Below are 27,639 nucleotides of genomic sequence, written 5' to 3' on the forward strand. Positions count from 1 at the left end.
ATACTGACAAATTAGTAGAGACAAAGTAGAATAGTGGTTACCAGGTCTGGGAAAAGGGGAGCTGGGCAGTTATTATTTAATGATACAGAGTTTCTGTTTGGGAAAATTAAAAAATTCTGGAAGGAGACAGTAGTAACAGTGATGATTGTAAATGGACTTCATGCCACTGAATTGCACAGTTAAAAATAGTTAAAATGGCACATTTTATGTTATGTATATTTTTACCACAATAAAAACATTCAGTCATAAACCTTACCTAGAAATTTGTCAAAATTTAAGTTCAGTATTATTCCTCCTCTACTTCTTACTATTATTGAAGGTGTACATTCAAGTAGTGGATCCACTCAGAAAAATGACAGCCTAGCAAGGTTAAGAGGTCAGGTGGAGAGACCTAGGTTACAATCCTGGCTCTACCACTAAGTTGTTACATACTTCCAACAGGACCTTCAAACATGTAAAAAAAAAAACTTTTTAATAAAAGTTGCAGTTAGCCGCCATTGCTATTATTCTTTATCATTATATAAAAACCACATGGAAAACAGCAATGCATTTTGTTACAGAAAAATTTAAAACTTTGGTACATCAAATAGACGAACATTGGAAGACAAACGTGGGGGAAAATATTTGCATCGGGTATGACTGAAAGCCAATATCCCTAAAATGTAGAACTCACACCAAAAGATGAGCATCAAGGTAGAGAGGCAGCAGGAAGGCTACGTTGGATCACAGGCTAAGCCACAGAAGTCTACACTGAAGAGGCCACATGCGAACCAAGACATAAAAGATGAAATGCACCTGCAGTGGAAAGGTCAGGGGTGACAGCACTCTGGGTGGAGACAACAGCAAAGGCCGGAACATAGCAGGAACGCGGAAGGTTTGAGGAACACAGAGAAGGAAGACCAGTGAGCCTGGAAAAGAGAACCAGGGGGAGGGTAGCAGGTAAGGTGGAAGAGGCAGACAGAAGCCAGATTTCACAGGCCTAGTAAGAAGATGGGGCTATGAGTCCAACATCAGATGGAAGCTAGTTAAGCAAGGAAATGACATTATCCCCTGTGCAAAAGATCATTATTACTGTGCAAAAGATCATTCTGTTGCTATGTATTGAAGGGATGGAGTAGGAAAGCAGAGTAGAAGCAGGGAAGCTGTTGGGAAACTATTTGAACATTTTATGTAAGAGACAGTATAGCTTAGATTCAGGATAGTGGCATTGGTGATAGAAATAAATATGTGATGAATTCACATTGCATTGGTTAATAAGAGAGAAAATATTTAACTGTTTCATGAACCAAAAAATGCAAATTAAAATTATACAATTTCCCTTATCAAATTAACAAAAATTAAAAAGGAGTAAGACAAATCCTGCTCAATATGTAGTTGAGGGAAGCACTTATAAACCTCTGAAAAGCAATTTGCTATATTACAAAAAGCCTTAAAAATTTTCTCATAATTTTTGACTTAGCACATAGTCTTTTATTACTGAATGAATTAATTTGACTTTTAGGAAACATGCTTAGAGAGAAAAGCAGAATTTACGCTCAAGGATGAAATTGCAGCAAAAAATCATACTTGCAAAAAATCTTGGAATAATCTAATGTTCAATGTTTAAGGAGTGGCTGAATGGTAAAGGCTTATGGTAAAGCTTATGGTAAAGCACTCAGCAACATTTAAAATTGCATTCACTGAGGGGTTTCAAGATATGGGGGAAATGCTGGCATTATCCAATCTTACAAAATTAACTAAGAGAGTAAATTGTTTTGTTTTCATGCTGGTAAGTTTTGATATGAGAACTGAACATAGAGAGCTACAGAATAATCGGTAATAGAAATTTAACAATAACCTAGTCTAGACTCCAAACTCAATACATATGATCAGAAAATTTATATGCTCGACTCATTACATATTGTCTGTATCTTACAGTATCAGTCTCTTGTTACTGTTGCTACTGAAAAAGGAAACAGGGAAGTTTCCTGTTTATGGTTGTCTTAGTAACTTAAGTAAAAACATGCACATGCAAAGTCTGTCACTCCATATCTCCAGGGCCCAGCACAGTACCTGGTACAGAATAGGGGCTCAATAAATATTTTTGAGTGAATATCACCAAAACTAAACCTTTCAGTTCCAACTTAGCACCAAAGAAATGCAAAACCTCGAAACAGAAGTGGTACTTTGTAAAAGCAATAGAGATAGCAATAATGTATAGTGTGAGTGGCTACAATGTAACAGGCATTGTTCAACATGGTACACGCTTTATCTTCGATCCTCGTAACAGTCCTTCTCTGAAAGAATTCCTTTTCACATTAAAACTAGGCAACAGTTCCAAAAATGTTAAAGAACTAGCCCAAGGTCACACTGCAACTAAGTTTCAACTCGGCTCTTCTGGCGCCGAAATGAATCTAGAGATGATGTATCAAGGCAGCATGTTTCTTTTCAATGATCAGAACGGACCAGGTTTTTCCTCTCTTTGCTTCCCCTACAGTTCTCAGTGTTCACTCAATCTCCTTGAAGAGCCATCTGTCACCGGCCCAGACTTGCGGAGCGACCTCCCCTCCCCCCGACGTCCCCCAGAGGGAAGGCCTGAGCCTCCACGCCTCCGGGTGACCAGCAGCAGGGAGGCGGACTGGCACCGGGCTGGGGGCTCGCCCCTCCCATTTGATAGCCTCGCCTTGCAGATCGGGACTCACAAACGGAGTCCTCTAAGGGGCTGCACCCGGCGTCGGGGCACCGCTGGAGGCGGGAAGAAGGGAGCCTCCGCCCAGAGCGGCGGGAGGAGGTGGCCGCTCCGGCGGTTTCCAGGACAACCGAGTTCCCCCCCTTCCCCCGGTCTCCGCCCCAGAGTATGGCCGCTCCGCCCCTGCCTGGCGCCCGAGCTCGGCCCAGCGCCGACGCGGGAATCGAGAGACGCGCTCTGTGCACTCCCACCTCTTAGAGCCTGGTGCATGCCTCCGATGCCGCTGTACAGCTCTAGGACCCGCAGAGGCTCCATCCCCACGCGGCCGCCGCCCCGCCTCGGAACTAGGCCTGCGGATCCCACAGCTTCCCCTCCCTCCGCCCGCGCCGCTCCCTCGTCTCGGGTTCCGCGGCTTTTCAGTTCCGCCCTGTCCTGCTGCTTAAGCTCAGGGCTTCACTGGGTAGCGCGGGGCCTGGGGGCTGGCCGAGGTCAGCAGGGGCCCAAGGCAGAAAACAGTGAGGGCTCGCAAGTGAATAGCAACCACTCGTGGCCTCATTTATGCTCCATCATCCTTCTAAGGTGTATTCAAGGGCTTGAGAGGAAAAAAAAAGTCTGGATCTCAGCAGAGGGGTGAAATCTGCCTTTGCCTCAAAATGAATTAACACAGATTCTAAACCATAAAAACTCACTTTCCAGGCATGCTGCTTTTCCGTCAGGCATGCAAGCCTGAATTGTTACAACCTTTACTTCTATTGATTAGCCTTGAGCACATACCATGTGTTTGGGATTGTGGAGATAAAAGACACCAGCCTGTCTCTACTCCAGAGAAGGTCCCAGAGTTACAAATATGGAAACAGCACACGTGCCGCAGAGCCCCGGTGCTTGCTGTAATTGTTAGTTTGGGTTAGTTGGGGTTAATCATATTTTAGCTTGGAAAATATCCCCAACATAGAATCTGCTAATATAATGTAAAACTATTTATGGAGCTTCAAGTGCTAGCGCCTTATTTCTCCAAGATGGTCCAGTGACCAAATTGTTAGAAGTTGGATTACAAACTAAGAAGAAAAACAAAAATGGCCATATCCCAGAAAGGAAATGTTCTCACTGTGAAGTGTCCTTCTATCGTTCCCGTTATCTCCATGAGTTTTGTTAGAAAACATTGGGGAGTACCACTTATAATAAGTTAACCAATTAGTCAGAAACTCTGCATGTGTGCTAATATAACTAAAAGTATGACTATTGTTAATCTGACTTCTAGAACCGACTGATCCATTTTGATGTGTTTTATGAAATATTTACATTGTAAATGTGTGTACTGGCCTTTGAATGTTTTGCTTATCGGTCCCTTACTTCAAAAAAGAAGGGCTGTGTGGTAGAAAGATAGCAGAGAACTGAGTCTTAGTTCTGGCATTGCCAATAAGTGGCTGTGTGACCTTGCTTTGAGCTTGGTTTCCTCATCTGCAACATAAAGGGGAAGGAAGAAAGGGAAATGATTGCTTGGCCCTGCAGTTCCAAGATTCTGTAGCCACTCTATATTTGGCAAAGTGAATCCTGATTTGGCCACGTGTTAATTATCTGCTCAAATTGAAATTATCTAGAAAGGACACAATTAGAAAATCTTTTTTAAGCAAATGACTCTTAAACCAACTCAATTTATTGAATCATATACACACTAACATCACATATATAATGCATGAAACAAACTTTCCTAATACTTACACATAATATTAGTACCACAGATTTATAGCAGTACATATAAAGGAAGCTAGCTATATAGTCACAGTGATTGATATACAGTCAACAACCAATATAACAAATAAATCTAACTATTAGCGCTATAGGTCAAAATAAGTCTTACCAGGTAGGGGATAGACGGGACAGAAATACGTGGAAGAGTTCATGAAAAATACATATGTCCTGAGAGGACTGCAGGTAGAACTCCATCCCCACACAGGCTGATTATAAATTGTTCACTCTGATACATAAAGGTCTTCACAGTGGAACCCCAGACTTACCTCTCTTTGTTAACTTTGCATTCTCCCCATCTTGAACTCTGCTGCAAACTAGACTGCTCAGCATTAACCAAGCACTGTTTTCCCTGCATATTTTTTTTTTATCCTGACTAGAAACCCTAGCCTTTTCCAAGACATCTACTTCAAGTGAATCTTCCTTCCAGACTCTCAAGTTAGAAACCGCAGCTTGTTTCAATTCCTCAATCCACGCCCATCCCAGCTTTCTGAAATACAGATCTCACCTGTTCCTATTACTAACTCCTTTCAGTTCTTTCTAGCCCAATTTTTACTTCCTATATGCCACATTTTTTACATAGTATTTATTCTCTAAAGCTTACCGCATGTGATACTCATTTCAAAAATGAAAACTTTCTCCATAATCATAAATTACAACTATCTCCATGGAAGCATTTGTAGATGTTAGGCCCCCTCAGAATAAATATGCATTCTCTTGTAATCACTGGAGCAAGCTGTGTGCATGATGGGGGCATCGGGGGAGGGCCACAATTGGGAGTAGTTGAGGAGGAATGTAGAGTGGGCAGATATAGGCAAAAAAAGAAGATATATATTGATTACTCTTTCTCAAAGCAAATTCCAAATGTTCTTCCAGGATTAAAAAAAAAGAAAATGTTTTTTTATCCTACACAAGCTTTCTAATCCTAGAGTTTTCCATAAAGTTATCCTCAATGAAATATCCAATAGAGCTTATATTCTCATCAGAGAAACTCAACACACTATTTGAAAATACCAAAATCAAAATTTGGACTTTAGGATAGTCAGTGCATTTTCCCTCAAAAGAGCAAACCTACATTTGTTTTTTTCAAAAATGCTAGTTAACATCCGGCACATGTGAAATATATCAGAAATATAATCACATGTGAAATAAGTAAGGGGCACAATATAATTCTAAGGGGTATATTAAAATGATAATAGCATCCCCTCAATTATTTAAGGGATCATTGTATAACTTGAAATCTAATGATATTTTATTCTTCCTCTCTTGCCTGTAATTACTACCTAACAAAATTAAACAAAGTCTGCCCAATGCTTAAATTACTCTTTTGCAGCGATCTTTGAGTTTCCATGACCCAAGCCATTCTTTATTTCCACAGTGAAACATGATATGGAGTCCTATACAGGCTTGTCTGTGGGCAGAGCAGAGCATACTTTCTGCCAATTTAAGTAATGAATAAGTTACATTCTGGTTTTACACAGAAAAAGAATGTTCTTTAGGAATTGCATGGAAAATTAAAAAAAAATAGTCATACAAGAATAAATTGACAATAAATGTCATCAAGAGGAAATTATATCCCGAAGAAATTTGAATTGGAAAGGCCTAGAGAGCTCATCTAGCACTTGTGAGCACCCATTTACTCAAGAATGTCACTTACGGTGATTTGGATCATCCAGCTTTAGGCCTAGGTTTATGAGCCGCTAATCAGGGGGCCAGAGTACTTCAGTGGGGTGTCTGGTGGTGAAAACCTTGAATTATTAGAAAACCCTTCTGTGGGGACAGAGCCAGGAGTGCAGTTTCCAGGCTCTCGGCCTCACGTGGAAAGGTGCTGGCTCAGGTAGTAAATGGCCGTCAACTGTGATTGGATGGCATCATCTGCGGCTAGTTGGCCGTCAGCTGTAACCAGTGAGCCACTGGCCACTAATATAACTGCCGTGGCTACGCTAGCAGAGAATGGGAGCTAGCAAGAAGATGGGGGCTGGCAAGCGCGGATGCAGTTAGCACGGCGGAGTGCAGTTAGGGAGTCGGTCGGCAGAAAAGCAGACAGCAGGTCGCACGTTGTGTGAATCCAGCCTCCAGTGAGACTATAGTGGTATGACTCCCCTACCTATGGGTGTTCCCCTACCTCCTCCCTCCGTGGATGTTCCTTTTTGGCCTCACCATGTCCTGTGTTCTTGTGTGGGGAGTGGGAGCTGAGACCCCGCCTGACACCCTGCATGACAAATGGTGCAGTGAGCAGGGTCTCCCTCGTGACTCCCCGCACGACGACACCTTCTAATCACCTAAAATCCAGTTCCTTTGAGATTGTTCCCTCTGCACTGATTTTAAAGAACTCTCCCTCTTCTGTAATGAGTTACATTGTGGTTAGGACTGCAAGCTTGCGAGCCAGAGTGTAAATAGGAATCATAGATCTGCCGCTTCCTAGCTATGTGGTTTTGAGAAAATCACTTCACCTCTCTGAGGCTAGCGAACATCTAAACCATATAAAAATAGGACCTCTGGTTACTAAGGGCTAAATGAGAATTAAAGCACTTAGCCCAATGCCTAGCACAATGCGTAGGTGTTTTATAAATAGCTATATAATAACATTCTCTAAGTGATGCGTTCTCAGTCCCTTCAGTTATGCCATGTGACATGACTCTGATCCAGGGAATCAGGCCCACTCCAGGTTGGTGATGTCTGTTTTAGGAGCCATAACTGAACACTGGGCCCTACACAAAGTAAGACCAGCATTCTATAGAGTGGTAAAGGTGGCCACCACATCTAAGTCTCTGCACTTGTCGGTGGCGTCCAGGAGGAGCCTGGGCGTGGAGCAGAGTGCAGGAAAGGCTGGAAGTTTGCAAAGCCGTAGACATGGCTGCTGGGGTCCTGAGCATAAAAGCAGGAAGTCAGCAGACAGCAGCACACATAGTAAGATAGACACCCCCAGCTCTTACCTCCCTGAAAGACCATGACAGGTGGGTCTACAGGTCTCCCAATCAGGGGGAAATTGTTCAAGTGACTTTATGCAGGATGTGTCAATTGGGGAGACCTGGGGTGGAGGTGAGGGGAAACCTATTAATACCATCTAATCATTTATTCTTTTTATGCACCAGGCATTGAGGAAATTTTTAGTTAAAGCAACTTTAAAAATGTAAAAATATATATTTTATTTCTGATCCTAAAGTTACCAATATTAAAAGACAATTTAATACTTTCTTCTCCCTAAGCATAGGGCTATTGTCCAATGTCATTGATTCTCCAAGAGCTACACTGTCCAGTAGGGTAACCACTAGCCACACCTGGTGTTTTGAGTTTAATTAACTCAATTAACATTCAAAATGTAGCTCATCAGCCACACCAGGCACATTTCAAATGTTCAGTGGCCACAGAAGGCGGGTGGCTCCAGCACAGATAACATTTCCTTCATCACAGAAAGTTCTGCTGGACAGAGTGCCTAAAGAGTGACAGCCTTTTAAAGTTATATCCTCTCTGGATAGCCCATCAATAAATGAACAGGGTGGAAGTATGCAGCAATTGCTAAGTTATTGTATATTGAATCCTGATTTAAAATAAGTGCCCCAAAAATATGGAGGAAAGGGAACTCATACAAAAGCAAACCTGTAGCCAAATACTCCTCTTCCTTTTCTGGTGTCCAGTCACCGTATTCACAGACTGTCACAAAGGAAAAGAAACAGGAAACGGAAGACGTGTTCTCTCAGTGACATGATAAACTTCCAAAAGAAAAAGAACAGATGGAAAATGATGAACCTCATGGTATCTTAAAGGAGTGGTACTTTTCTATTGCAAAGTGTATTCTAGTGACTTCCGGTTGGGAATACTGTCTTAGACTTACCTCAGAAGACAATGAATGAATGTTGTTGAAAATTGGAATCAAGAGAAATATAATTCCAGAGTTTCTGCTGAAACGCATAGAAACCATGCATTTTGTCTCATAGCTTACCATTTCAAAGTACTCCAATATTTTGACATTGATTTTTCTCTTTGAGGTTAATTCCGAAAATCTAATTTAAAATGGTATGCAGCACATTTTAAAGATTATATTTTAGTGAAATTAATGATAGTGAGAGTCTCTATCTTTAAAACTGCTTTCATAAGCTCATGGAAAGTTAGAGATGGAAAGAATTTATTTTCTTTAGTCCTAGATGGAAAGACTATTTTCCAGTGTTTTCACAACTATTTTTAGATATAGAGCCTTTTGTTTAAACAAAATTTCTTCTAGAATCAGGGCAGAGAGGTAGAGGGAGTGCGCGTAAGCTTGCGCATGTGGGTGCACACACAGGCACACACACACACAGAGCTGTTGTATTGTTGAAGCATGAATGGTAGGTGGCCCCAAACTGGCAGATCACCTCCCCTACCCTGATCAACCCCGGTAGCTGCCCTTAAGTGACTCTGTGGACATGGATTGTAAACCACTGATTTCACCCAACCTTGATTTTAGAGATAAAGACATCGAGATCCGGAAGGTTTAGGTAACTTGCCGGAGCCCACAACTAGATGGAGAAAAGGGAATTCCTCATCACATTTCTTCCAGAGTTCTTTCCAGAGCTGGCTATACCATAACTTAATACAAAAGATACTTAGTAGGCTCAGCTGTCCCATGTCTGCTGAGCTCCTATGACCAGAGGTTCAGAAACGGGTCCAAACTACAGCAGCCCTACTGGGCAGAATGCACTGCTTCCTGAGAACAAACAGGCTGGCCTGAGGAAGGAAGGCAACTTGTGAGATCGATGAAGCAATCCTGAAGGGATATGGTAGTGCATGTTATAAAGGTCAGACAAAAAGGTTAATTCTGCGTCACAAAAGAGGAACAATCTCACAGACTAATTACTAACATTTATAATAGGTTCTCTGACCAGTCACTCCTGCAAAGGCAAAGACAACTTGATACAGTGCAAGAAACATGCTCCTTAGAATAGACGGATTAACATGAATCCTGCCTCTAATACTCAATTTCTTCGTCTATGAAATTGGGATAATATTTGTTAACAAGGTAGTTGTCTGTACTCAATTAATAATTGAATATATACATATATATATATACTGGGGGTGCCAAAAAACGTATACACGTGACTTGTATTCATCTTTTGTTATCGGTGTATATTGAGTATTACAATTTTAATACAGTTTCTTCCTTTCTTAAAATGTGTATACATTTTTTTGGTACCCCCAGTATAGTCAGTAATGTGCCTAGAACAATAAATACTGGTTTTCTTCCACCTTCTTGACAACTTTGTCAGAATATAAGATATAACCATTTTTTTTTCTAACAATTAGAGAATTATTTTCTTAGTATGTTTTCAAAAAGGGTATTTTACCAAAAACTAATTTGCATATTACCTAATAAAATTTATTTCCTTATTGTTTTCTATTATAGCCTTCATTACTTCAGGTGCGTAAAAAGCCCATGATGGGAACGGAGGAGATAAATGCACAATGCCTTTCAAGAGCTGTTATTACTTTGCTCCTTTTCTCTAGTAATTCATCCAAACATTCAGAACAGTTCCAGGTAACCAAATCGCACAAAAGAGATCTGTCAAGACCAGGAAAAGCAAAACACACACTCTCTCTCTCTCTCTCTTTCTCTCTCTCTCTCTCTCTCTCTCTCTCTCTCTCCACAAAAGCCCTTATTCTTCATTTTTTTTTTAATTGCTACAGTTGTCAGTACTGACAAACCAAAATCCAGTGAAAAATCATATATAAGGGTTTTCCGTTTTACCCTTGCTACTTTGGTTCTAGTTTAGATACACAACATTTTCACTTAGTGTCATTTTCATTTGATCCAATAGTGATAAAAATACTTGAAATGTAATAACAGTTCCATACTACTACCCCTACTATATCTATTCCCCATACAAGAAAAAAGAACCAATTTCATTTCTACTTAAAATTGTTAAAATTTACCTTACCAGCGTACAAAGTCACTTATGTAAACATCATACAACACAAATACAACTTCACACTTGGAATGCACCAGGGGCCAATAATCCTTACAGTAGAGAGTTAAACTTATTTCTGCAAATCAAGACTATTAGTGTTTCAATTCCATCTAAGGTAATGACTACGAAGTTAAAATATAGTACAAGTCCCAAAGGGATTTGTTCTATGTTTATTCATTCATTCAGAGGATACATAATGACTAATGACTATTTCAGTAGATGGCAAAAGTATATTTTAATATTAGGATAATATAAATAATAAATGATAACATAGGACTCTAAGTTTCAAAGAACTTCATGAATGCTTGAAATGCTTAATTCATCTTAGACTTATCAGCTTTTCTTTTTTAATATTCTGTTTTTTACAAAGAATAAAAAGGAGAAAACTTGATGTGATTCGCTCATTGTCACACAGATCAATATTCCCTAGGTTAACAGATTTATTTACAAATCACAGAGACACATTTTAAAAAAGGAAATTGAAAAAAAGTACTTTTTTGTTTGTTTTTTAATATCTGGAAGGCATCAAATAATAAACGAAAGAAGAGAGTTGGTATATATTTCGAGGGAAAAATTCACATTAGGAGTTAAAAATCATTCTGGTTAGGAAAGAATGTCAGGAATCTGCATGCCATATCTCTTTTTACTCCTTTCATTTTAGGACTAAATCCTAGAATAGGGTGGGAAAAGAATGCAGCCAAAGCATTATTTATATATCCTTGTAAAGTTCATAGTTTTAAAATCTAAGACCTTCAGACTGTAGTTTCATCATATTACTTGCTCCCTATGATATGAGAATTATTTGAAAAGCAGATCTTTGATTGTCATTAAAAGTGAAAGAGACCTAATAAACACATAAGAAATGCCCAATGTATTGAAAGTCCAAATGTAAGAGCCTCTCTTTTGACCATTCTTTGTCTTTTTTACTAATAATTTGGAAAATAAAGAAATATATAAAAAAGAAAAATTTAAAAACCACAAGAGAACTATGGCTAACATTTCGATGTTCCTCTCTCTAGTCTTTGCACTAATTATATTTTACCAAAATCATAATCTTATTGCATATCTATACATATTGCATATATATATTGCATATACATATATGCTATATATATATATATATATATATCTCTTATACCCTGATTTTTTTTCACTTCACATTTTATCATTATCAGTTCTGAACTTCATTCAGTATCTCAAAGAGGTGTACGGTTTTTAACTGTTATCTTTATTTTTTTCTGAATTTTAGAATTAATACATGCTCATTTGGGGTTTTAAAACACATCACATAAGTATAAAAAAGTAAAAAGTATGTCCTTCTATAAAACTTTGATTCCATCCTTAACACTAAAAAACAGCCACTTTTAACAGTTTACTCAATATCTTCCCTGCCTCGTTTCTGTAGTACATAAAACAACAATTTGTTTCTCTATTCTCTCAGGAATGAACATTTATGCGACTTCAATTTTTCACTACATGAATAGTGTAATATACATTTTTGCATACTAATAGTCAAAGTAATAAAATAGAAAGTATTTCAAGATTCAAAAATAAAATCTCTCATTTTTCATAATTGGTAACCAAAATATAGACCTTGCTTTATTTTTGAATTCAAATTTGTGCCAATATTTTATTATTGTTATTATTTATTTTTAATTATGAGCAATTTTAGTATTAAATTCTAATATTTCAGAAGTCCCTTGGGTGGATAGATTCATTCATGGATATTTAGTCATTATCTCAGGATTTTACTACCCTAGATCCTCCATGCAAATCAAGCAAATTTTTAAAAAGTAACTAAATTGATATCAGGAATTAGAGAAATGTACCTAACATTCCAAATTATCGAATTCCCAGGAGGTTGTGAAAGATCTGTATAATTCTCAACAGTATCTGGGGATCTACAAGGACAAACACACCAACACAGGAGGCTTACATGACATTCCAAATCCAAGTTCATATTTTATGTAGACACCCACCTCCAAAACTATCACAGGGCAACCAGGGACATTTCTGCCAAAAGACCAGAGTTGCATATACCTGTATACATATGTCAGTGTCTGAATTTTCATATTATAAAAGTTATACCTGAAATGCAAAAAATAATCATTTAAACACAACACATAATATATTTTGTTTAATTTATCTCAAGATTAGTTTATTTGAATACATGTAGGAATCCAGTATCATCTTACAACTGATAAAAGTTAACAATTTTTTAACTTCATGTGAACACAATTTCTAAGCACATTTTAGCTCCTAAAACAATAACATAAATTAGTCCCAAGTGATATAATTCAGTCACTTAAACAAAAAACTATAATTATATATATGTATATGTATTTATATAAATACATATATATATGTGTGTGTGTGTGTATATATATATATATATATATATATATATATATATATATACACATACATACATACATATATATAAAGTCACAGGATGTGGAGTACAGCATAAGGAATAGAGTCAATGGAATCGTAACAGCTACATATGATCTCAGAGGGGTAGTGGATTGGGGGAGAAAGGTTATCACCGTGTGAGGGATATAAATATCTAACTATTACATTGTTTTGTACACCTGAAACGAAGAAGAAGAAGGAGAAGGAGGAGGAGGAGGAGGAGAAGGAGCTGGTATGAGAAAAAGATTACATATAAATATCTATAAAAACACTCACATGTTTAAAGGTTTCCTTTGTGATTAGTGAGGGTACTCAGAGAGTCCAATTATGACACTTGCATGTATAAACCATCTTCTCCACAGCACGAGCAATGTCGGGGTGATGCCAGTGAAGGCAGAACATCCCCCAAATGATCCTCTCTCCCTTTATCTTTAATGGGAGTTAAAGTGCAAATTTTGACTCAAGTACCAAACACTAGATACCACATTCCAAAGTGAAATACGACAATATACTATAGCATTCTTTCAAAGGAAGGGTTCCAGAAAGAGTTCCAAAACTCTTACAACCACTTACCCATGTGGAAGGTGAAAAGAGAGGAGATTGCTGAAGATGAAGGTTTTTGGAGACAGTTGCCAGCATGCTGTTGTGGACTGACCTTCTCTCCAGAAAATCTATGGGGTCCTTTGTTTCTCACTTCAAGCCTGAAGCTCAGTGCTTCAAAGGACCACCCAGGGAGTTTAAAAATTGTTTCCTCATTATCCTCGGTTTCAGAAGGTGAAGTATTTCCCTTGGACCAGATCGAAGCCACCCAAGAGAGAGAACTGTCTTAGGTGCTGTTCAAAGATCACTCGATGGAAAGAAAGTACCAGAGTGAACAGAAGCAAGGAGTGTACTTCTAAAAAACTTCTAGGTGCTGTGGAAGCCAAAATTAAAAAAAATAATGAAAAATAAAAAATAAAAAATAAAATGTACTTCTGTGTGTCAGGGAGCTTCGGGAGAGACATCCCAATGATGAGAAGTCTCCAAAGAAGAACCTGCTGGAAAAGAGGGTAGTTTTAAACACATGCCAACTCCAGAGGTGTAAACACTAACTAGATCACCAACAGCTCTTGCCAAATAAGAACTTTCTCATCGCCCTCACCTCTTCTCCTCTACGAGCTCTAACCCTGGAGCAGCAAGAAACCTTAGTTAGCAAGGTGAGGAAAGAGATGAAACACTTTGGGGGGCGGGGGGAAAGAGGGAGAGAGACAGAGAGAGAGAGAGAGACAGAGAGAGAGACAGATATCCAGGAGAGATCCTGTACTCCCATTTTCTATGGCCTCTTGCCTCCGGTACACGCAAGCTAGGAGAGGGAAGACGCTTAACTTTAATACAAGATTAAAATTTTGATCATTACATGGACATGCAGATTACAAATCACTATGATTAATTTTCTCAATTAGAAATGATCAGAAAATTGTTTGATTTTTTTATATATGCTTATTTAATTCAAATACATAGAATTTTCATGAATTAAAGGAATGGAGATATTCAAACACTAATAGAAAAAATCATTAGATTCATGTGAGTGTTCAAACCTTATGTAACGCTTCAATCCATCTGGTTTTATGAAACCAAAACTTTGAACACATGCAAAAGCGTACAAGTTCACACATTACCTTTTATATGTTCCTAAGTATGAAATTGCATCAATTTATTAAATTAAATTTAAAGTACAGGCCTGCCCAATTCTTTTTAATTCCACAAATACCTAGCTAGCATCCCACAGTAACATGTAAACAAATCTCTATGTTTCTTAGTGAACGCTTTCCAATCTCCAGAAGAAATTAAACAGTACTGGATCTAGAACATGACTTTCACATAAGGATGGTTTCATTCATTACTTTATATTGTATTAGTGATGTAGCAAAGAGGGAAATTTTTCAACTATGTATTGTATTTATTTAAAACAAATTGACAGGTTCAAGCACCTGTCTTCAGAAAAGCCAGCAGCATTTTTTTTTTTTAACACGCTCAAAGTAAGGTTTGGCCGAAGCCCTTAATATGCCCCTGAACAGCCATGCAACTAAACACCCTCAGGAGATCTTGAGAATTGTCTGATTTCAATAAGAGTGACCAGAAAAGTCATGGGAACTCACTGAATTTTCATTTGCAAAATGATCAGACCATTTTATTAGCTGTCCCCTTGTCTTAATCTCTCCACGTCTTGACTTTCAGACATGTGTTTTTATCCTCCTCTGCATGCTACAGTTTATTAATAATGACAACCCACATTGTTGAGTGCTTGTCCTGTCCCAAGCACTCTACTATGTATTTATATACATCTCTCACTTCATCCTCATACAGCCCTGTAGTATTATCAGCCCCATTTTACAGATAAGGAAACTGAGGCTTATCCACGGTTGCACTGTTAGTAAGTAGAGGATCTAGGAATTTACCCAGGTAGCCTGGCTCCAGAGTCTGTCATCTTTCTCCAAAATAAAGAGTAGAGTGGAGTCTCTAGTTCACAGGATAAAAAATATCAGTCTTGCTTACTTTAATAAAACGTATGTAAATCTCCCCCATTTCGTGGGGGGGAAGAAAAGGATACATTCCACTAAAGGTGAAGTAGTAGAAAAGCAAACATAGCTATTTTTGTAACCATACAATCTGCTGACATACACACTTATTCCCAACTCCTGGATGATGTCACTATGTCAACAGCGACAAATCCAGACATAAAATAACAATAATCCCAACAACATCTAAAATTCAAACGTTGAACCTTTAAAAACTGCATTTTCATATTTTAATATAATTTTATTCTCACAATGATCCTCTGAGTGGGTGTTGTTCATGCTATGTTTTTGATGAGGAACCTAAGATTGAAAGCTTTTAAAATTGTGATTTATCACAAACTAATACATGACAGAGCCAGGACTCAAGGGGGCATATATCAAAGGTAAGTTGAAATATCAACCCATTTTTGTACCAACTTCTAAACTTCTCTTTACTACCAATATTTATACTAATCATTCTTGATCCTTATGCTTTGCATTTTTCTGTAATCAATATGCCTCAGAAATCCTCTAACATACATCGAATCCCTCGCTTTAGTCTGAGATAATTCATGGCAAGTAACAATGCACACGGTTTTCAGAGGTAGAAACGGAGGCTTTAAGAGGCAAACAAGTGGACCATGTCAATGGAATGCAAGAATCTTACAGAAGTTTACAAACCTGAGTTGGATTTATGTCCTAATATGGAAAGACATGCTTTTTCTCATGAGAGAGAGCATTCTAGGATTTCAGAACCATGCCAATATATTTCACAGTAAGCGAGTCACCCAGAGCTCCCTTCTCTGAGAAAGCAAAGGCCCATGCAAGCCATTAGTCCTGCTAATTAAATTGCAGGCTCTTTCTTTTCTTTTCTGAATTCCAAAAGTTGAAACATTCTTTTCTATCTAGTCTTCATTTCCTCATAACGAGAGACTCATAAACATCCCCACTCTTCAACCACTGTATTTTCCATACTCTCCATGGCCACAGATGCTAATAATTCACTAGCACAGCGGTTCTCAGATTTTAGCACGCCTCAGAATCATCTGGAAGTCTTGTTAAAACACAGATTGCTGGGCACCACCCCCAGAGTTTCTGATTCAGTCAGTCTGGAGTGGGGACGGATAGTCGGCATTTCTAACAAATTTCCAGGTGATGCAGACGCTGCTGTTCTGGGTACCACAGGACTAGCACTTCTCCATGTTCCCTTAAAGGGTCCCCACAGAAAAGCGTTCAGCTGCTAAGGTTCATGAATTGCACAAATGGTGTTCAGTGCCTTGGCCCCAAATTGAAAGCTTCTATCTGGAGGGGGGAAAAAAAGTTGTCATGACTCACTGTCTTTTCAAGCTTTGCCAACCACAAAATTAAAAACAGAAAAGGTCTAAACGGAAAGCAAAATGAAAACAGCTGAAGTAAAACTGTCTAAATTCTGAGACTTATAGCCTGATGTCTGGAGTTAGGACAAAAGAGAAAATAATGATTCAGATACACCCGAGGCTGAGCCCACTAAGAGTTGGTACCACCGAGACTGCCAGAAAAACCGACGTCCTAACCCCAGAAACCAGTCAGACACTTGGCTCCCAGTTTTCTTTAACTGCCAACAATAAGTTCTTCCACAGGGCTCTCCAAACACTTTATCGACCTATAACTCTTTAAATTAACTAACTCCTTCTACAACTTCTCTATTATTTTTTTAACATAGAAAAAATGTCAGTTGTCAATAAGCAAATACTGCTGGAACGTCAAGCAGGTAGACTGAAAATCTGAAGAGAGAAGCTGATAGAGAAGTTTCCTTCAGGTTCCTTTATTTTTGTAATTATTATCTCTAGACAAGTCTCAGTGAGGATTTTAATTCCATTTTTCATCTCTTTGAAGAAAAATTAAGGCATTTTATGTTATGGTATGAAGTTCTCCACTATTCTAGTTTGCTTATCAAAAGTGTGACTAGTATTTTTAAATAGCACTATTACATTAAATAACAAAATATAAATGACAAGAAATATTATATAAGATATAACATTTCTGCTTAGAAAATAAGCTGTTAGTTCTACCTTTAATATAGCAATATTTTGCAGAAACTACTGACCTTTTACTCTGATCACCATGAGTCCATTAATTTCAAAATTATTCACTGTCAGCCAGTGAACAATACACTACTAAGTAATAAACCTACGCCATCCAAATGTAGTTTTTCTGTCCCAGTCCAAAGAAAAAGAAAACAGAAGCATAATGATAAGGTCACTGAATACACCACTTTTGAGAGAAGTCTTTCTGTATGAAGATGAGTCACCAAAATGACTTCCTTAGTGATAAAAGTTGCCTAAGTAACCTAGATGCCTTATTATGCTAAGAAGTCCATGGGCAGTGTGCTGGGTTTCAAACCCACTAGTCATTTCCGTTACTTAATTGCTAACTGCTCTTCCCGGCTGCAGTTTGGGGCCTGTGTTTTATGTAGTAACCCAGCAACTAGTTATTATGCTATATTTTATCCAGGACAACAAAACAGTAAACTTTACATTTCAAGGATTTCAGAGTGAAAGTCAATGGTATTCCACTCTGACTTTACCGGGGGTCGGGGGTGGGCATTATGTTAAACTAAGTGTCCATGTGGCAGCACATAATTGCAAGACTTAGAGATGAAATGATTTAACAGAGAAGAGCAAAGTATATCAGACGCCCTCTGAGCACAAGGGAGGTGCTGGATTCACTTATGGCTCCTTAGCACTCAACAACAGAGCCTGGCACACAGTAGGACTCAAAAGGCATTGGCTGAAGGGGGTCATTGCTTCTCTTCAGAATAAGCCAATCTATGAAGTCATTGTACCACTACCAAGTTAGGATTTTGTCAGGCTGTTTAACACTTTCATGCATTCTTTCACCTTTACATCTAAAATGGGACTGTGATTTCTTTTTGCTCTTACCCTTGTATATACGGGTATGTGAGGTGATTTAAACATGCTCCATTTAAAAACAGAACTGGTGTTGATGAGCATTATTTGGAAAACTCTTATCGGCAAAGACAATAACATTAGTACTGTGCAAGAAATGTTCAAAGCTGGGTAGTAAACTCGTCGTATGTGTTATCAGTAATGTTGCTTTAGTTTGGCCTTGAGAATCTTGGCTATTCTGTTATTCACTGACCTTCTCATTTCACACAACTGTCTCATGATTCTTGGACTGTACAATGTAAGTACCCCAAATGTTAATAAATCTTCCTAAAATTCAAATTAATAGAGAGTAAGTATGGGGAGAAGTTGTCCTTATTTATAGAGGTAATGTGTTCCAAAAATGTGGTCAGTTATTTCTTTTCCACTAGCCAATGTGGTAAAGGATTTTTATTCACTTAATTGTATGCAGGAGTCATATGCCATAGCTATCAAATCATTCTGGTGAGTTGAGTCAGATTTAAGAAATGAGATCTCCACAGAAAACCCCTAAAAATGTCCATAAATGTCTTGATGATTCATTAAGGGCATCATATTATCTGAATCAAAAGGGGTCCTATTGCTGCAACAGAACAGGAGGGAAAAATGTCCAAAGAGATAAATGGACACCATGATAAGAACACCAAAAAGCCTTGGATATGTCACCCACAGTAGTACAAAAATACCATGACTTGTTAGGTACCATAGTACAGTGAAGTTTACAGTGTGGGGCCTGGAACCAGAAGTCCTGGGTACAAATCCCAGGTCTGCCACTTGATGGCTGTGTGAGGTTCAGTAAGTTACTTAACCTCTCTGTGCCTCAGTTTCTGCATATGTCTAATAATAGGGCTGTGTGAGGAGTAAATACATTAACACATGGCAAATAAGTTAACACGTGGCATATAGTAGTCACTCGTTATATGCAAGTTATCATTATGATTACCATTAGCTTTCCTATCTGGGCCAGGCTCCAAGACTAGTAATACCTGGTTATCATTATCATTGTTTAGAGTTCACTAATCAAGGACAATGAAAACCAACCCAGAGTTAGCAAGAGAAAAGCCCTGATCTAGACATGCAAATATCTGTGCACTGTATTCTGTTCACACATGTCTAATCTTCTAAAGTTCTAGAGATAAAATGAATAAATTACAATATTGTATCAGAACAATTTTTCATAATTTATGCTATGAAGAAAGTGTATTAAATCTATATTAAGCTCAAGTTCTATAATATTTTTGCAGCTATTCCACATGAGTCACATTATATTAGAAGATATATTTCCAGTACTTAGCAAATTAGAAATATAAAACTTTACTCAATATTTTAGAACCATTGCAGTAGAATTATGGAGAGGGCTGACAATCCCTTTATTCTGCTATAGTTAAGTCAGAATCATCTTTCTGTACTTATTATTTCTCATAATTTTAATAAATTTTAATTATCTTTTGCCTTGCATAGTTTTATAATTATGCCATCCAATATTTCCTTCCATTTGCCACATGATACCATGTAGTGTTACTCTGCTTTGTGTGTTTATTGGTTTCTAATACTTGGTTTTTTCATTTTCACTTCCAACTTCTACAAATCTTAATTATCTCTGTCATCATATGGGTACATAGAGACAGAAGTTTGATGGGATGTATTTTATCAAACATATTCAAAAGTAAATTGAATAGTCAGGATTCTGAAGAAAATCATTTCACTGACTAAATAAATGTGATATGCCAGAGATAAAGCAGCTCCAAATTTTTGAAAAGAGCAGCCAGTTCATTAATCAGTTTTAAGATAAGTGGGATAGACTTCTTTTTTCCCCAAAAAAAGCATACAGGAAAGAGATTCTGGTGATACAGATAATGATATTTCCTTTCCAACTTCACAGTTTACCATAAAGACAAATCAGAAATTATTTTTTTTTTTAATTTGCTCAGTTCTTTAAAAGAAAACAGTGCCATCAAACAGTTATTATCTTTAGACCCATCACCTAAATATCTTCTTAAACAAACTTCCACCACTTGGGAACTAGATGACTTCCTCAAAATAGGCAGAGTAAAATTCTAGGATGTCAAAGCATTTGGCAAATTTTCTAGCAGTGACATGACCTTCTTCTTTACCCTGAAAAAATGGTAAAAACATTACAAGTCAAAGATCATATGCATGCACTTTTTTTTTTTTTTTTTTTTTTGGTAGCAGTCTTCATAAACTTGATAGTATCATTTAGGACTCTTTTTTTTTGACATCTCATTAATATTTTTTATATTGATTAAATGTTGAAGAGACAATAGAGTTTGGATATATTGTTATGTAAAATACATTATTAAAATTAATTTAATCTTTTTCTTTTCATGCTTTTAATGTGACTACACCCCAAATTTAAAGTATGTGCATGCCTCACACCACATTTCTTCTGGACAACAGCACTGGTTTAGAAAAAAAGGGGGGCAAAGCAAGTATTGCTGAATGCCTACCATGAGAAATATTACAAACACAAAGACAAATATGCCATTGAGTCCTACATCCACAGGCTCTCTATAACAAGAAGAGACAGTTGACATAAAAAAAATAATTATAATATTGGGTGACAAGTGCCATAATAGAACATGGATGAGCTCCATCAATAACCTGCAGGGAGCTGATTACAGAAACATGGAGGAGAATCTGTCCAAGTGTTAAGAAGGAGAGAATGTTTGCTAAGGGTATTCCAGACAGAAGGAACAGCATGGGGAAATGTGGAGGCATGAAGCTGCATGGGGAATTCTGGGAACAGTTTGTGGCTCTAGTGTCCAACTGGATGCAGTGTGGGAGGTGGTAGTTGGGCTAGGTTCTAGTGCTTGTCCATGAGTCCTGGACTTTATCTCTTAAGTGAAATAGGGTCATGAAAAGGTTTTAAACAACTGAGTGATGTAGTCATCTTATTTATGTTTTAGAACAGCTAAACTGGAATGCAATGAGGCCAGAAGGAAAGGGACTTGCTAAATGCAGGGCCTCAAGAGAGAAGGGGTGGCTAAGAAAAATGTAATGAAAGGATTGTACACAAAACCAGGGAAACACCAATATTTCATGGGGGCTGGTGGGATGAGGGAGCAGAGGGAGGCGGTGGAACAAAGCATCACCAGAAGGGACTGGGGACTTTTGGTACTTGCTGTACTTGCCTCCTCTCATGACCACATCAAAATTACAACTATACTACAGAACAACCATCATTGAGAATCTTGTGAAGTCTATCTGACAAGAAGTCCTATAACTAAGGACATACAGAAGAAGCCACCTTGAGACTGGTAAGAAGGGCAGAAATGTGAAAGAGGCTGGTCGCACACGTACTTGTGGTGGTTAAAAATTGGGAGGGATATCTCATCTGTGGAGGTCCCCCCTGAGAAATGAGTGGTCTCAGCCCCAAACCAGGCTCCCCATCCCAGGGTTCCAGTGCCAGGGAGAGAAGTCCCCATAACTTCTAGCAGTGAAAACCAGCAGAGACTGTGGCTGAGTGAGATGGAGGGCTGCAGGAGTTTCAGGCATTCTTTCTAAAGATCCATGCATGGATTTACTCACTGATGGACTCACTCACTCTGGGCTCCAGCACTGGGGCAGCAGCTTGAAAGGTGCCAGGGTCACAGGAGGAGGAACTGAATTATCTGGCTTCAGCGCGAGTGCTGGAGGAGCGGCTTTCTCCCAGATAAGAAGTGCTGCCAGAAGCCATTGTTCTTTTGTTGAGCCCTCTCCCCACCCAGCCTGCACCCCCAGATGGCCACAATATCTCAGTCTCCATCAACCTGGCTCACACCGTTAGCCCCTGGTGATTTCCTGAGACACCGACCAACCGATGTGCAGGCCCACCCAAGCAGCTTCCAGTGGCTTTTCCATATGAATGCCCTGTCTTGGCTGATGCTGCAGACTTTCCTAAAATTTCTCAAAGGTTCTCAAACCCCAAATAAACAGCAGCTGGCCTTGGCATACCCCATATCTTTTGCTAAGAAGGCACTAGGAACAGCTAGCCTCATTTCATAGATTAGCCTCTCTCAGGCAGCTCCAAGCCCAGCACAAGTGGCTACCAATTGCAGATCACTTTGTAGCTCATATCAATGGACCCCGGCAGGGCAAAGGCAGAACCAGAGCACCTCCCAATAGGCCCCAGAATGAACACACCCAGTGGCCAGCTTCAGACCACACCAGAGCACCACCTAACCACATCCACAAATGACATACTCAAAGGGCAGATTTGGCAGGCACCAGAGCCCCGCTAGAGTGAATTCTGCTCCTACACAGCAGCTCCTCCACTGTAATCATGGCCAGTCCTCACAACCAATCAGCCTGAGGGTCAATCCCTTCCACTGATGTGCAAACATCAATCAAGGCTCAACTACAACAGGAGGGCACACACAACCCACATAAGGGACGCACCTGGAGCACCTAGCTCAGGTGACCAGGGAGACTGTGCCACTGGGCCCAACAGGACACCCACTACATAAGGCCGTTTTACCAAGACTGGAAAACGTAGCGGATCTAACTGATACATAGAAACAAACACAGGGAGGCAGCCCAAATGAGGAGACCAAGAAATATGTCCCACATGAAAGAACAGAACAAAGCTCCAGAAAAAGAACTACACAAAATGAAGATAAGCAATCTATCAAGTGCAGAGTTCCAAACACTGGCTATAAAAATGCTCAATGATCTTAGTGAGAACTTCAATAGAGATAAGAAACATAAAAATAAAGATAAAAGACATATAAAGGAACCAGTCAGAAATGAAGACTATAATAACTGAAATACACAATACATTAGAGGGAATCAACAGATTAGATGAAGCAGAGGGTCAAATCAACAATTTATAACACAATGTAGCAGAAAACACCCAATCAGAGTGGCAAAAAGAGAAAAGAAGGAGTCTTTTAAATAAAGTCTGGGTTTTATAATTGGGTTGGTTTTGTTTTGTTTTCCGGATCAAGTGAAACAAGATGGAAAAATCTAGCTTCATGACTTTCTCTAACATCAACTTGCATTTATTTTTTTTACACTAGGTTTTCCCTCCATATGTTAATTAACACCTTTTGTTCCTTCCACATACTTACCACGTTCTCTTTCCTTAGTCATAGACTGTGCATTAGACTTTACTGAAATTATAAATTACACGTAGTTCTATGGGAAACTACAATCTGTTTTTTTTTCCCAAAAAAAAGATTCAAAGAGATTTCTAGGAGTTTGTCTTTAAGCTTCTTTATTTCTGAACGTTAAAAATCTCTGTTAGAAGAAACTGAATAAGTCTCCAATTTTCCATCAATATGGAGACCAGACCGACACACTCATATCAGATAAGGAACAATACAAGGCAAATAATATTAAAGTACATGAACAGACTAGAAGTGCTGTAAAGTGTAAAACTGCATCATTCAGCTTATACCCCACCTTCCCCATGAGGTTTTACTTTATACAGACTGGAGAAGGGAAGATATTTCCAGGGAAGGGGATCTCGATGAATTATCTTTCACCTCAAATCAATTTCTCATCTATATATATTTTTTCTGCGTCTCACGTATCCATTCTCTCAGTTACCCTGCCTGGCACGCTCAGAGCCCTGTGTGTGACTTGCTTCTCTAACTTCACAGCCTCTAACAATCCTCCCCCTTCATCATCACTGTGTCCCCCAAGGTCAGTCTCCTTTTACTGTTCACCGGATCTACGACAAACAGCCCTCAAATCAGTCTCCCCAATTCATCTTCCACAACATGCCAGAACAACCTTCCTAAAACACAGCTACAAGCACGTCTTTCTCTTAGTCACAAATGCAGTGAATTCCCACTGCCCACCACATTAATTATAAACTCCTCTCACTGACATTTTGTCCTCCAACGCGTGATCCCATATTAGCTTTCAATCCCCTTTCTCCCTCACAACTGCTTCATCATCCAGCCACCCTGGGATTCTTGCTATTCCCTAAATGTCCCCAGAACGCTTTCATGTATGTAGTCTTCGCTTATACTGTCTCACTGGTTTTGAACATCCTTTCTCTACCATGATAAGCTGTAAAAGCTGTAAAAATACCCATTCGTCAAACCACCTTTTCTAAATACATTTTTTGATCTCCACCAAATGGATCATTCGTCCATCAAAAGCCTTCAGTATCTCATTCATGTCTCCTTTAGATCACTCACCCACCACACTGTGCTATGTATTACAGCTCTTTTTATGGCTGCTAATCCTTCTACAAGGCTCCAGAGGCATGAAAAGTTCTTACTCACCTGAATACGAGGTCTGACAATTAAGTTCACGAACTTGCCACCATGCACTTACATTGATTAGCAGCCCTGTACAAACAGCTCGGTAAGGTTTCATCACCTTGGTATATCAGTGTCTCACAGCTGTGTTCCTGTCCACGTGTGGCGGTGTCTTGCTGAGTGGCGTTCCTTATTATTGTTACGTGTTTTTGTGTGCAGTCGTGAGAATGTCTGAGCTTGAATTATAGCAACAAACAAACATTAAACTTCTTGTTAAACTTGGCAAGAGTGGAAGAGAAATCAAGGACATGTTAGTCCAAGTTTATGGAGATAATGCCATGAAGAAAACAGCAGTGTACAGACAGATTAAAGGTGTTTCTGAGGGGAGAGAACGTGTCACTGATGAAGAGAGGTCAGGGCAGCCAGTAACGAGCAGAACTGACAAAAACATTGCAAAAATTCATCAAATTGTGCATCAAAATCTTGGCTGACTATGAGAAGCATAGTAGACCAAGTAAACATCGATAGAGAAACAGTTAGGAAAATCTTAACTGAAAATCTTGTTATGAGAAAGGTGTGTACAAAAATGGTCCCAAAGGAGCTCACCAATGAACAAAAGCAAAGGAGAGCTGCAGTTTGCCAAGACCTTTTGGGCAGGCAAGACGATGTTTCAGGCCGTGTTATCACTGGTGATGAAACATACCAATATGACCCTGAAACAAAGCGTCAAAGTACACAACGGAAGTCAGCCAATTCTCCATGACCAAAAAAATTCCGTCAGTCCAAATCAAGAGTCAAAACGATGTTGCTAACCTTTTTTGATCCCAGAGGGATTATTCATTATGAATTTGTACCAACTGAACAAACAGTTAACCAAGTTTACTATTTGGAAGTGCTGAAAAGGCTGCATGAAAATGTTAGAAGAAAACAACCTGAACTTTTTGCCCACAATTCATAGCTCTGGCATCACCACAATGCACCAGCTCACAGGGCACTGTCTGTGAGGGAGTTTTTAGCCAGTAAGCAAATAATTGGATTGGAACACGTTCCCTACTCACCTGATCTGGCCCCCAATGACTTCTTTCTTTACCTGAAGATAAAGGAAATATTGAAAGGAAGACATTTTGATGACATTCAGGACAGCAAGGGTAATACGACGACAGAAAAAGAGTTCCAAAATTGCTTTGAAGGGTGGACTAGGTGCTAGCGTCGGTGCACAGCTTCCCAAGGGGAGTACTTGGAAGGTGCAGGTGCCTGTAGTGATATTCAGCAATGAGGTATGGAGCACTTTTTCTAGGATGAGTTCATGAACCTAATTTCCAGACCTCATATACTAAGAAGCATTGCAGGCAGTACACAAAATGAGTAACACCGAGCTGTTGAATGGAATATGAGAAAAGACCTGACCTGGGGAAATGTGGTGTATTCATGGGACACAGAGAAGCTTAGAGCCCCACTGTAAGCAGACAGCCCACTGCAATGTCTGTCTGGTGGGAAACAGGGGCGATGAGGATGGATGTGCATACTTAGCATGGCTTTCAAAGGCCACAGTTGAGCTATGCACCTAAGCTCCTCTGCAGCAAAATGTCTGGTTCATTCATCATCCTTATTACAAATTGTAATTACTTTGCTCGTTCCTTTACTTGACCATTGTCTCCCTGTATCACACATACGCACATGGGGACTCAACTCTTCATTCCCAGAATACATGCGTTAAACCTGCCTTGTTGACTTTCCCCACTGTCTACCAGCATGCTTGGTCCACGGTAAATATTCAATAAACATATTTTGAGTAAGCAAATGAAATGTGTGTATCATCGTAATATTAATAGCTTGTAAAGATCAAATGCAGTCACATGTAAAATGACTAGCACAATGCATGACTACAACAGGCACTAGTCAATATTCCCTCCCTCCTCCCTTCTTCTCTTCCTCCCACCTCCCTCTCTCCCTTCCTCTATGAACTACTCATGGATTAATTCATACATTCAACAAATGTGCCAGGCTTCTCTCCAGACTTCGAGATAGCATAGTGAACAACAGAGAAAAAAAAATCCCTGCCTTCATGGAGCTTACATTCTGAAAGAATGACTGGTTCTTTCTGGATTTTCAGGGAGTCTTATGAAGGCAGTTATTAACAAAAAGGGGTGTGGCTTGAAGGCAGACACATCGGTGGGGGTAAGAAGAGCCTGGAGGAGGGAAGCCAATAACAGTACCACAGGGATGAAGTATAACACGGCTGGGATGAGTGACAGTTACACAACAGAGGAGTGGATATAGGAAGCAATGGGACAAGGCACCCACTGGAGTTGTATGATCCACGAGTGAGGAAGTTGCAATGATGCAAGTTTCCAATCTCGTTAGTTTGCTGTGTTGCCCTGACTAGACAGGGGAAGTTAGGAGGGGAAGCTACTGTGGTTGGTGGGTTTTGGGGTGTGGGATCAGCTACACCCAATTTTGGATACGATGCCTCTGAAGAGAGGGAAAGGAATGTAGGTGAAAGTGCTTAGTACTCAGAGTAAGCATTTAGACTACAGGTGAAAGCCAAACTCCCTTCTTATCTATTATATGAGGCCTGACAATTAAGTTCCCGAACTTGTTCCAACAATGTTGTTAACCTTCTGTTGATCAGAAGGATTACTCATTATGAATTTGTACCAACTGGATAAACAGTTAACCAAGTTTACTTTCTGGAAGTGCTGAAAAAACTGCATGAACAAGTTAGACGACCTGAACTTTTCGCCAACAATTCATGGCTTTTACATCACAACAATGTACCAACTCACAGGTCACTGTCTGTGAGGGAGTTTTTGGCCAGTAAACAAATAACTGGATTGGAACACCCTCCCTACTCACCTGATCTGGCGCCCAGTGACTTCTTTCTTTACACGAAGATAAAGGAAATATTGAAAGGAAGACATTTTGATGACATTCGGGACATCAAGGGTAATACGACGATAGCTCTGCTGGCCATTCCAGAGAAACAGTTCCACAATTGCTTTGAAGGATGAACTAGGCGCGGGCGTTGGTGCATAGCTTCCTAGGGAGAGTACTTGGAAGGTGACCGGAATGATATTCAGCAATGAGGTATGAAGCACTTTTTCTAGGATGAGTTCATGAACTTAATTGTCTGACCTTGTAAATCAGTGACATCTGAATAACATAAAACATTTCTTAATATCTGCCAGACTCCTCTGG

General features: G+C 39.2%; 1 protein-coding gene across 2 annotated transcripts in view; it reads right to left on the reverse strand.

The window, feature by feature from the left end:
- TRDMT1 (tRNA aspartic acid methyltransferase 1) overlaps window positions 1-3,399 on the reverse strand; it is a 56,118-nt gene extending 52,719 nt beyond the window's left edge. The window contains exon 1 of one of the 2 annotated variants that reach the window (XM_033100663.1): window positions 796-880. Coding sequence is in view for 1 of the 2 variants with exons in the window: in XM_033100662.1 (XP_032956553.1) it covers window positions 2,920-2,983 (64 nt within the window). In the remaining variant the exon portion in view is untranslated. Of the gene's footprint in view, window positions 1-795; window positions 881-2,919 lie in introns of those variants that run through there. The other variant, XM_033100662.1, reaches the window with a different exon arrangement.
- Window positions 3,400-27,639: the final 24,240 nt, after the last annotated feature.

Source organism: Rhinolophus ferrumequinum (assembly GCF_004115265.2).
Source record: "Rhinolophus ferrumequinum isolate MPI-CBG mRhiFer1 chromosome 5 unlocalized genomic scaffold, mRhiFer1_v1.p scaffold_110_arrow_ctg1, whole genome shotgun sequence".
Lineage (NCBI taxonomy): Eukaryota > Metazoa > Chordata > Mammalia > Chiroptera > Rhinolophidae > Rhinolophus > Rhinolophus ferrumequinum.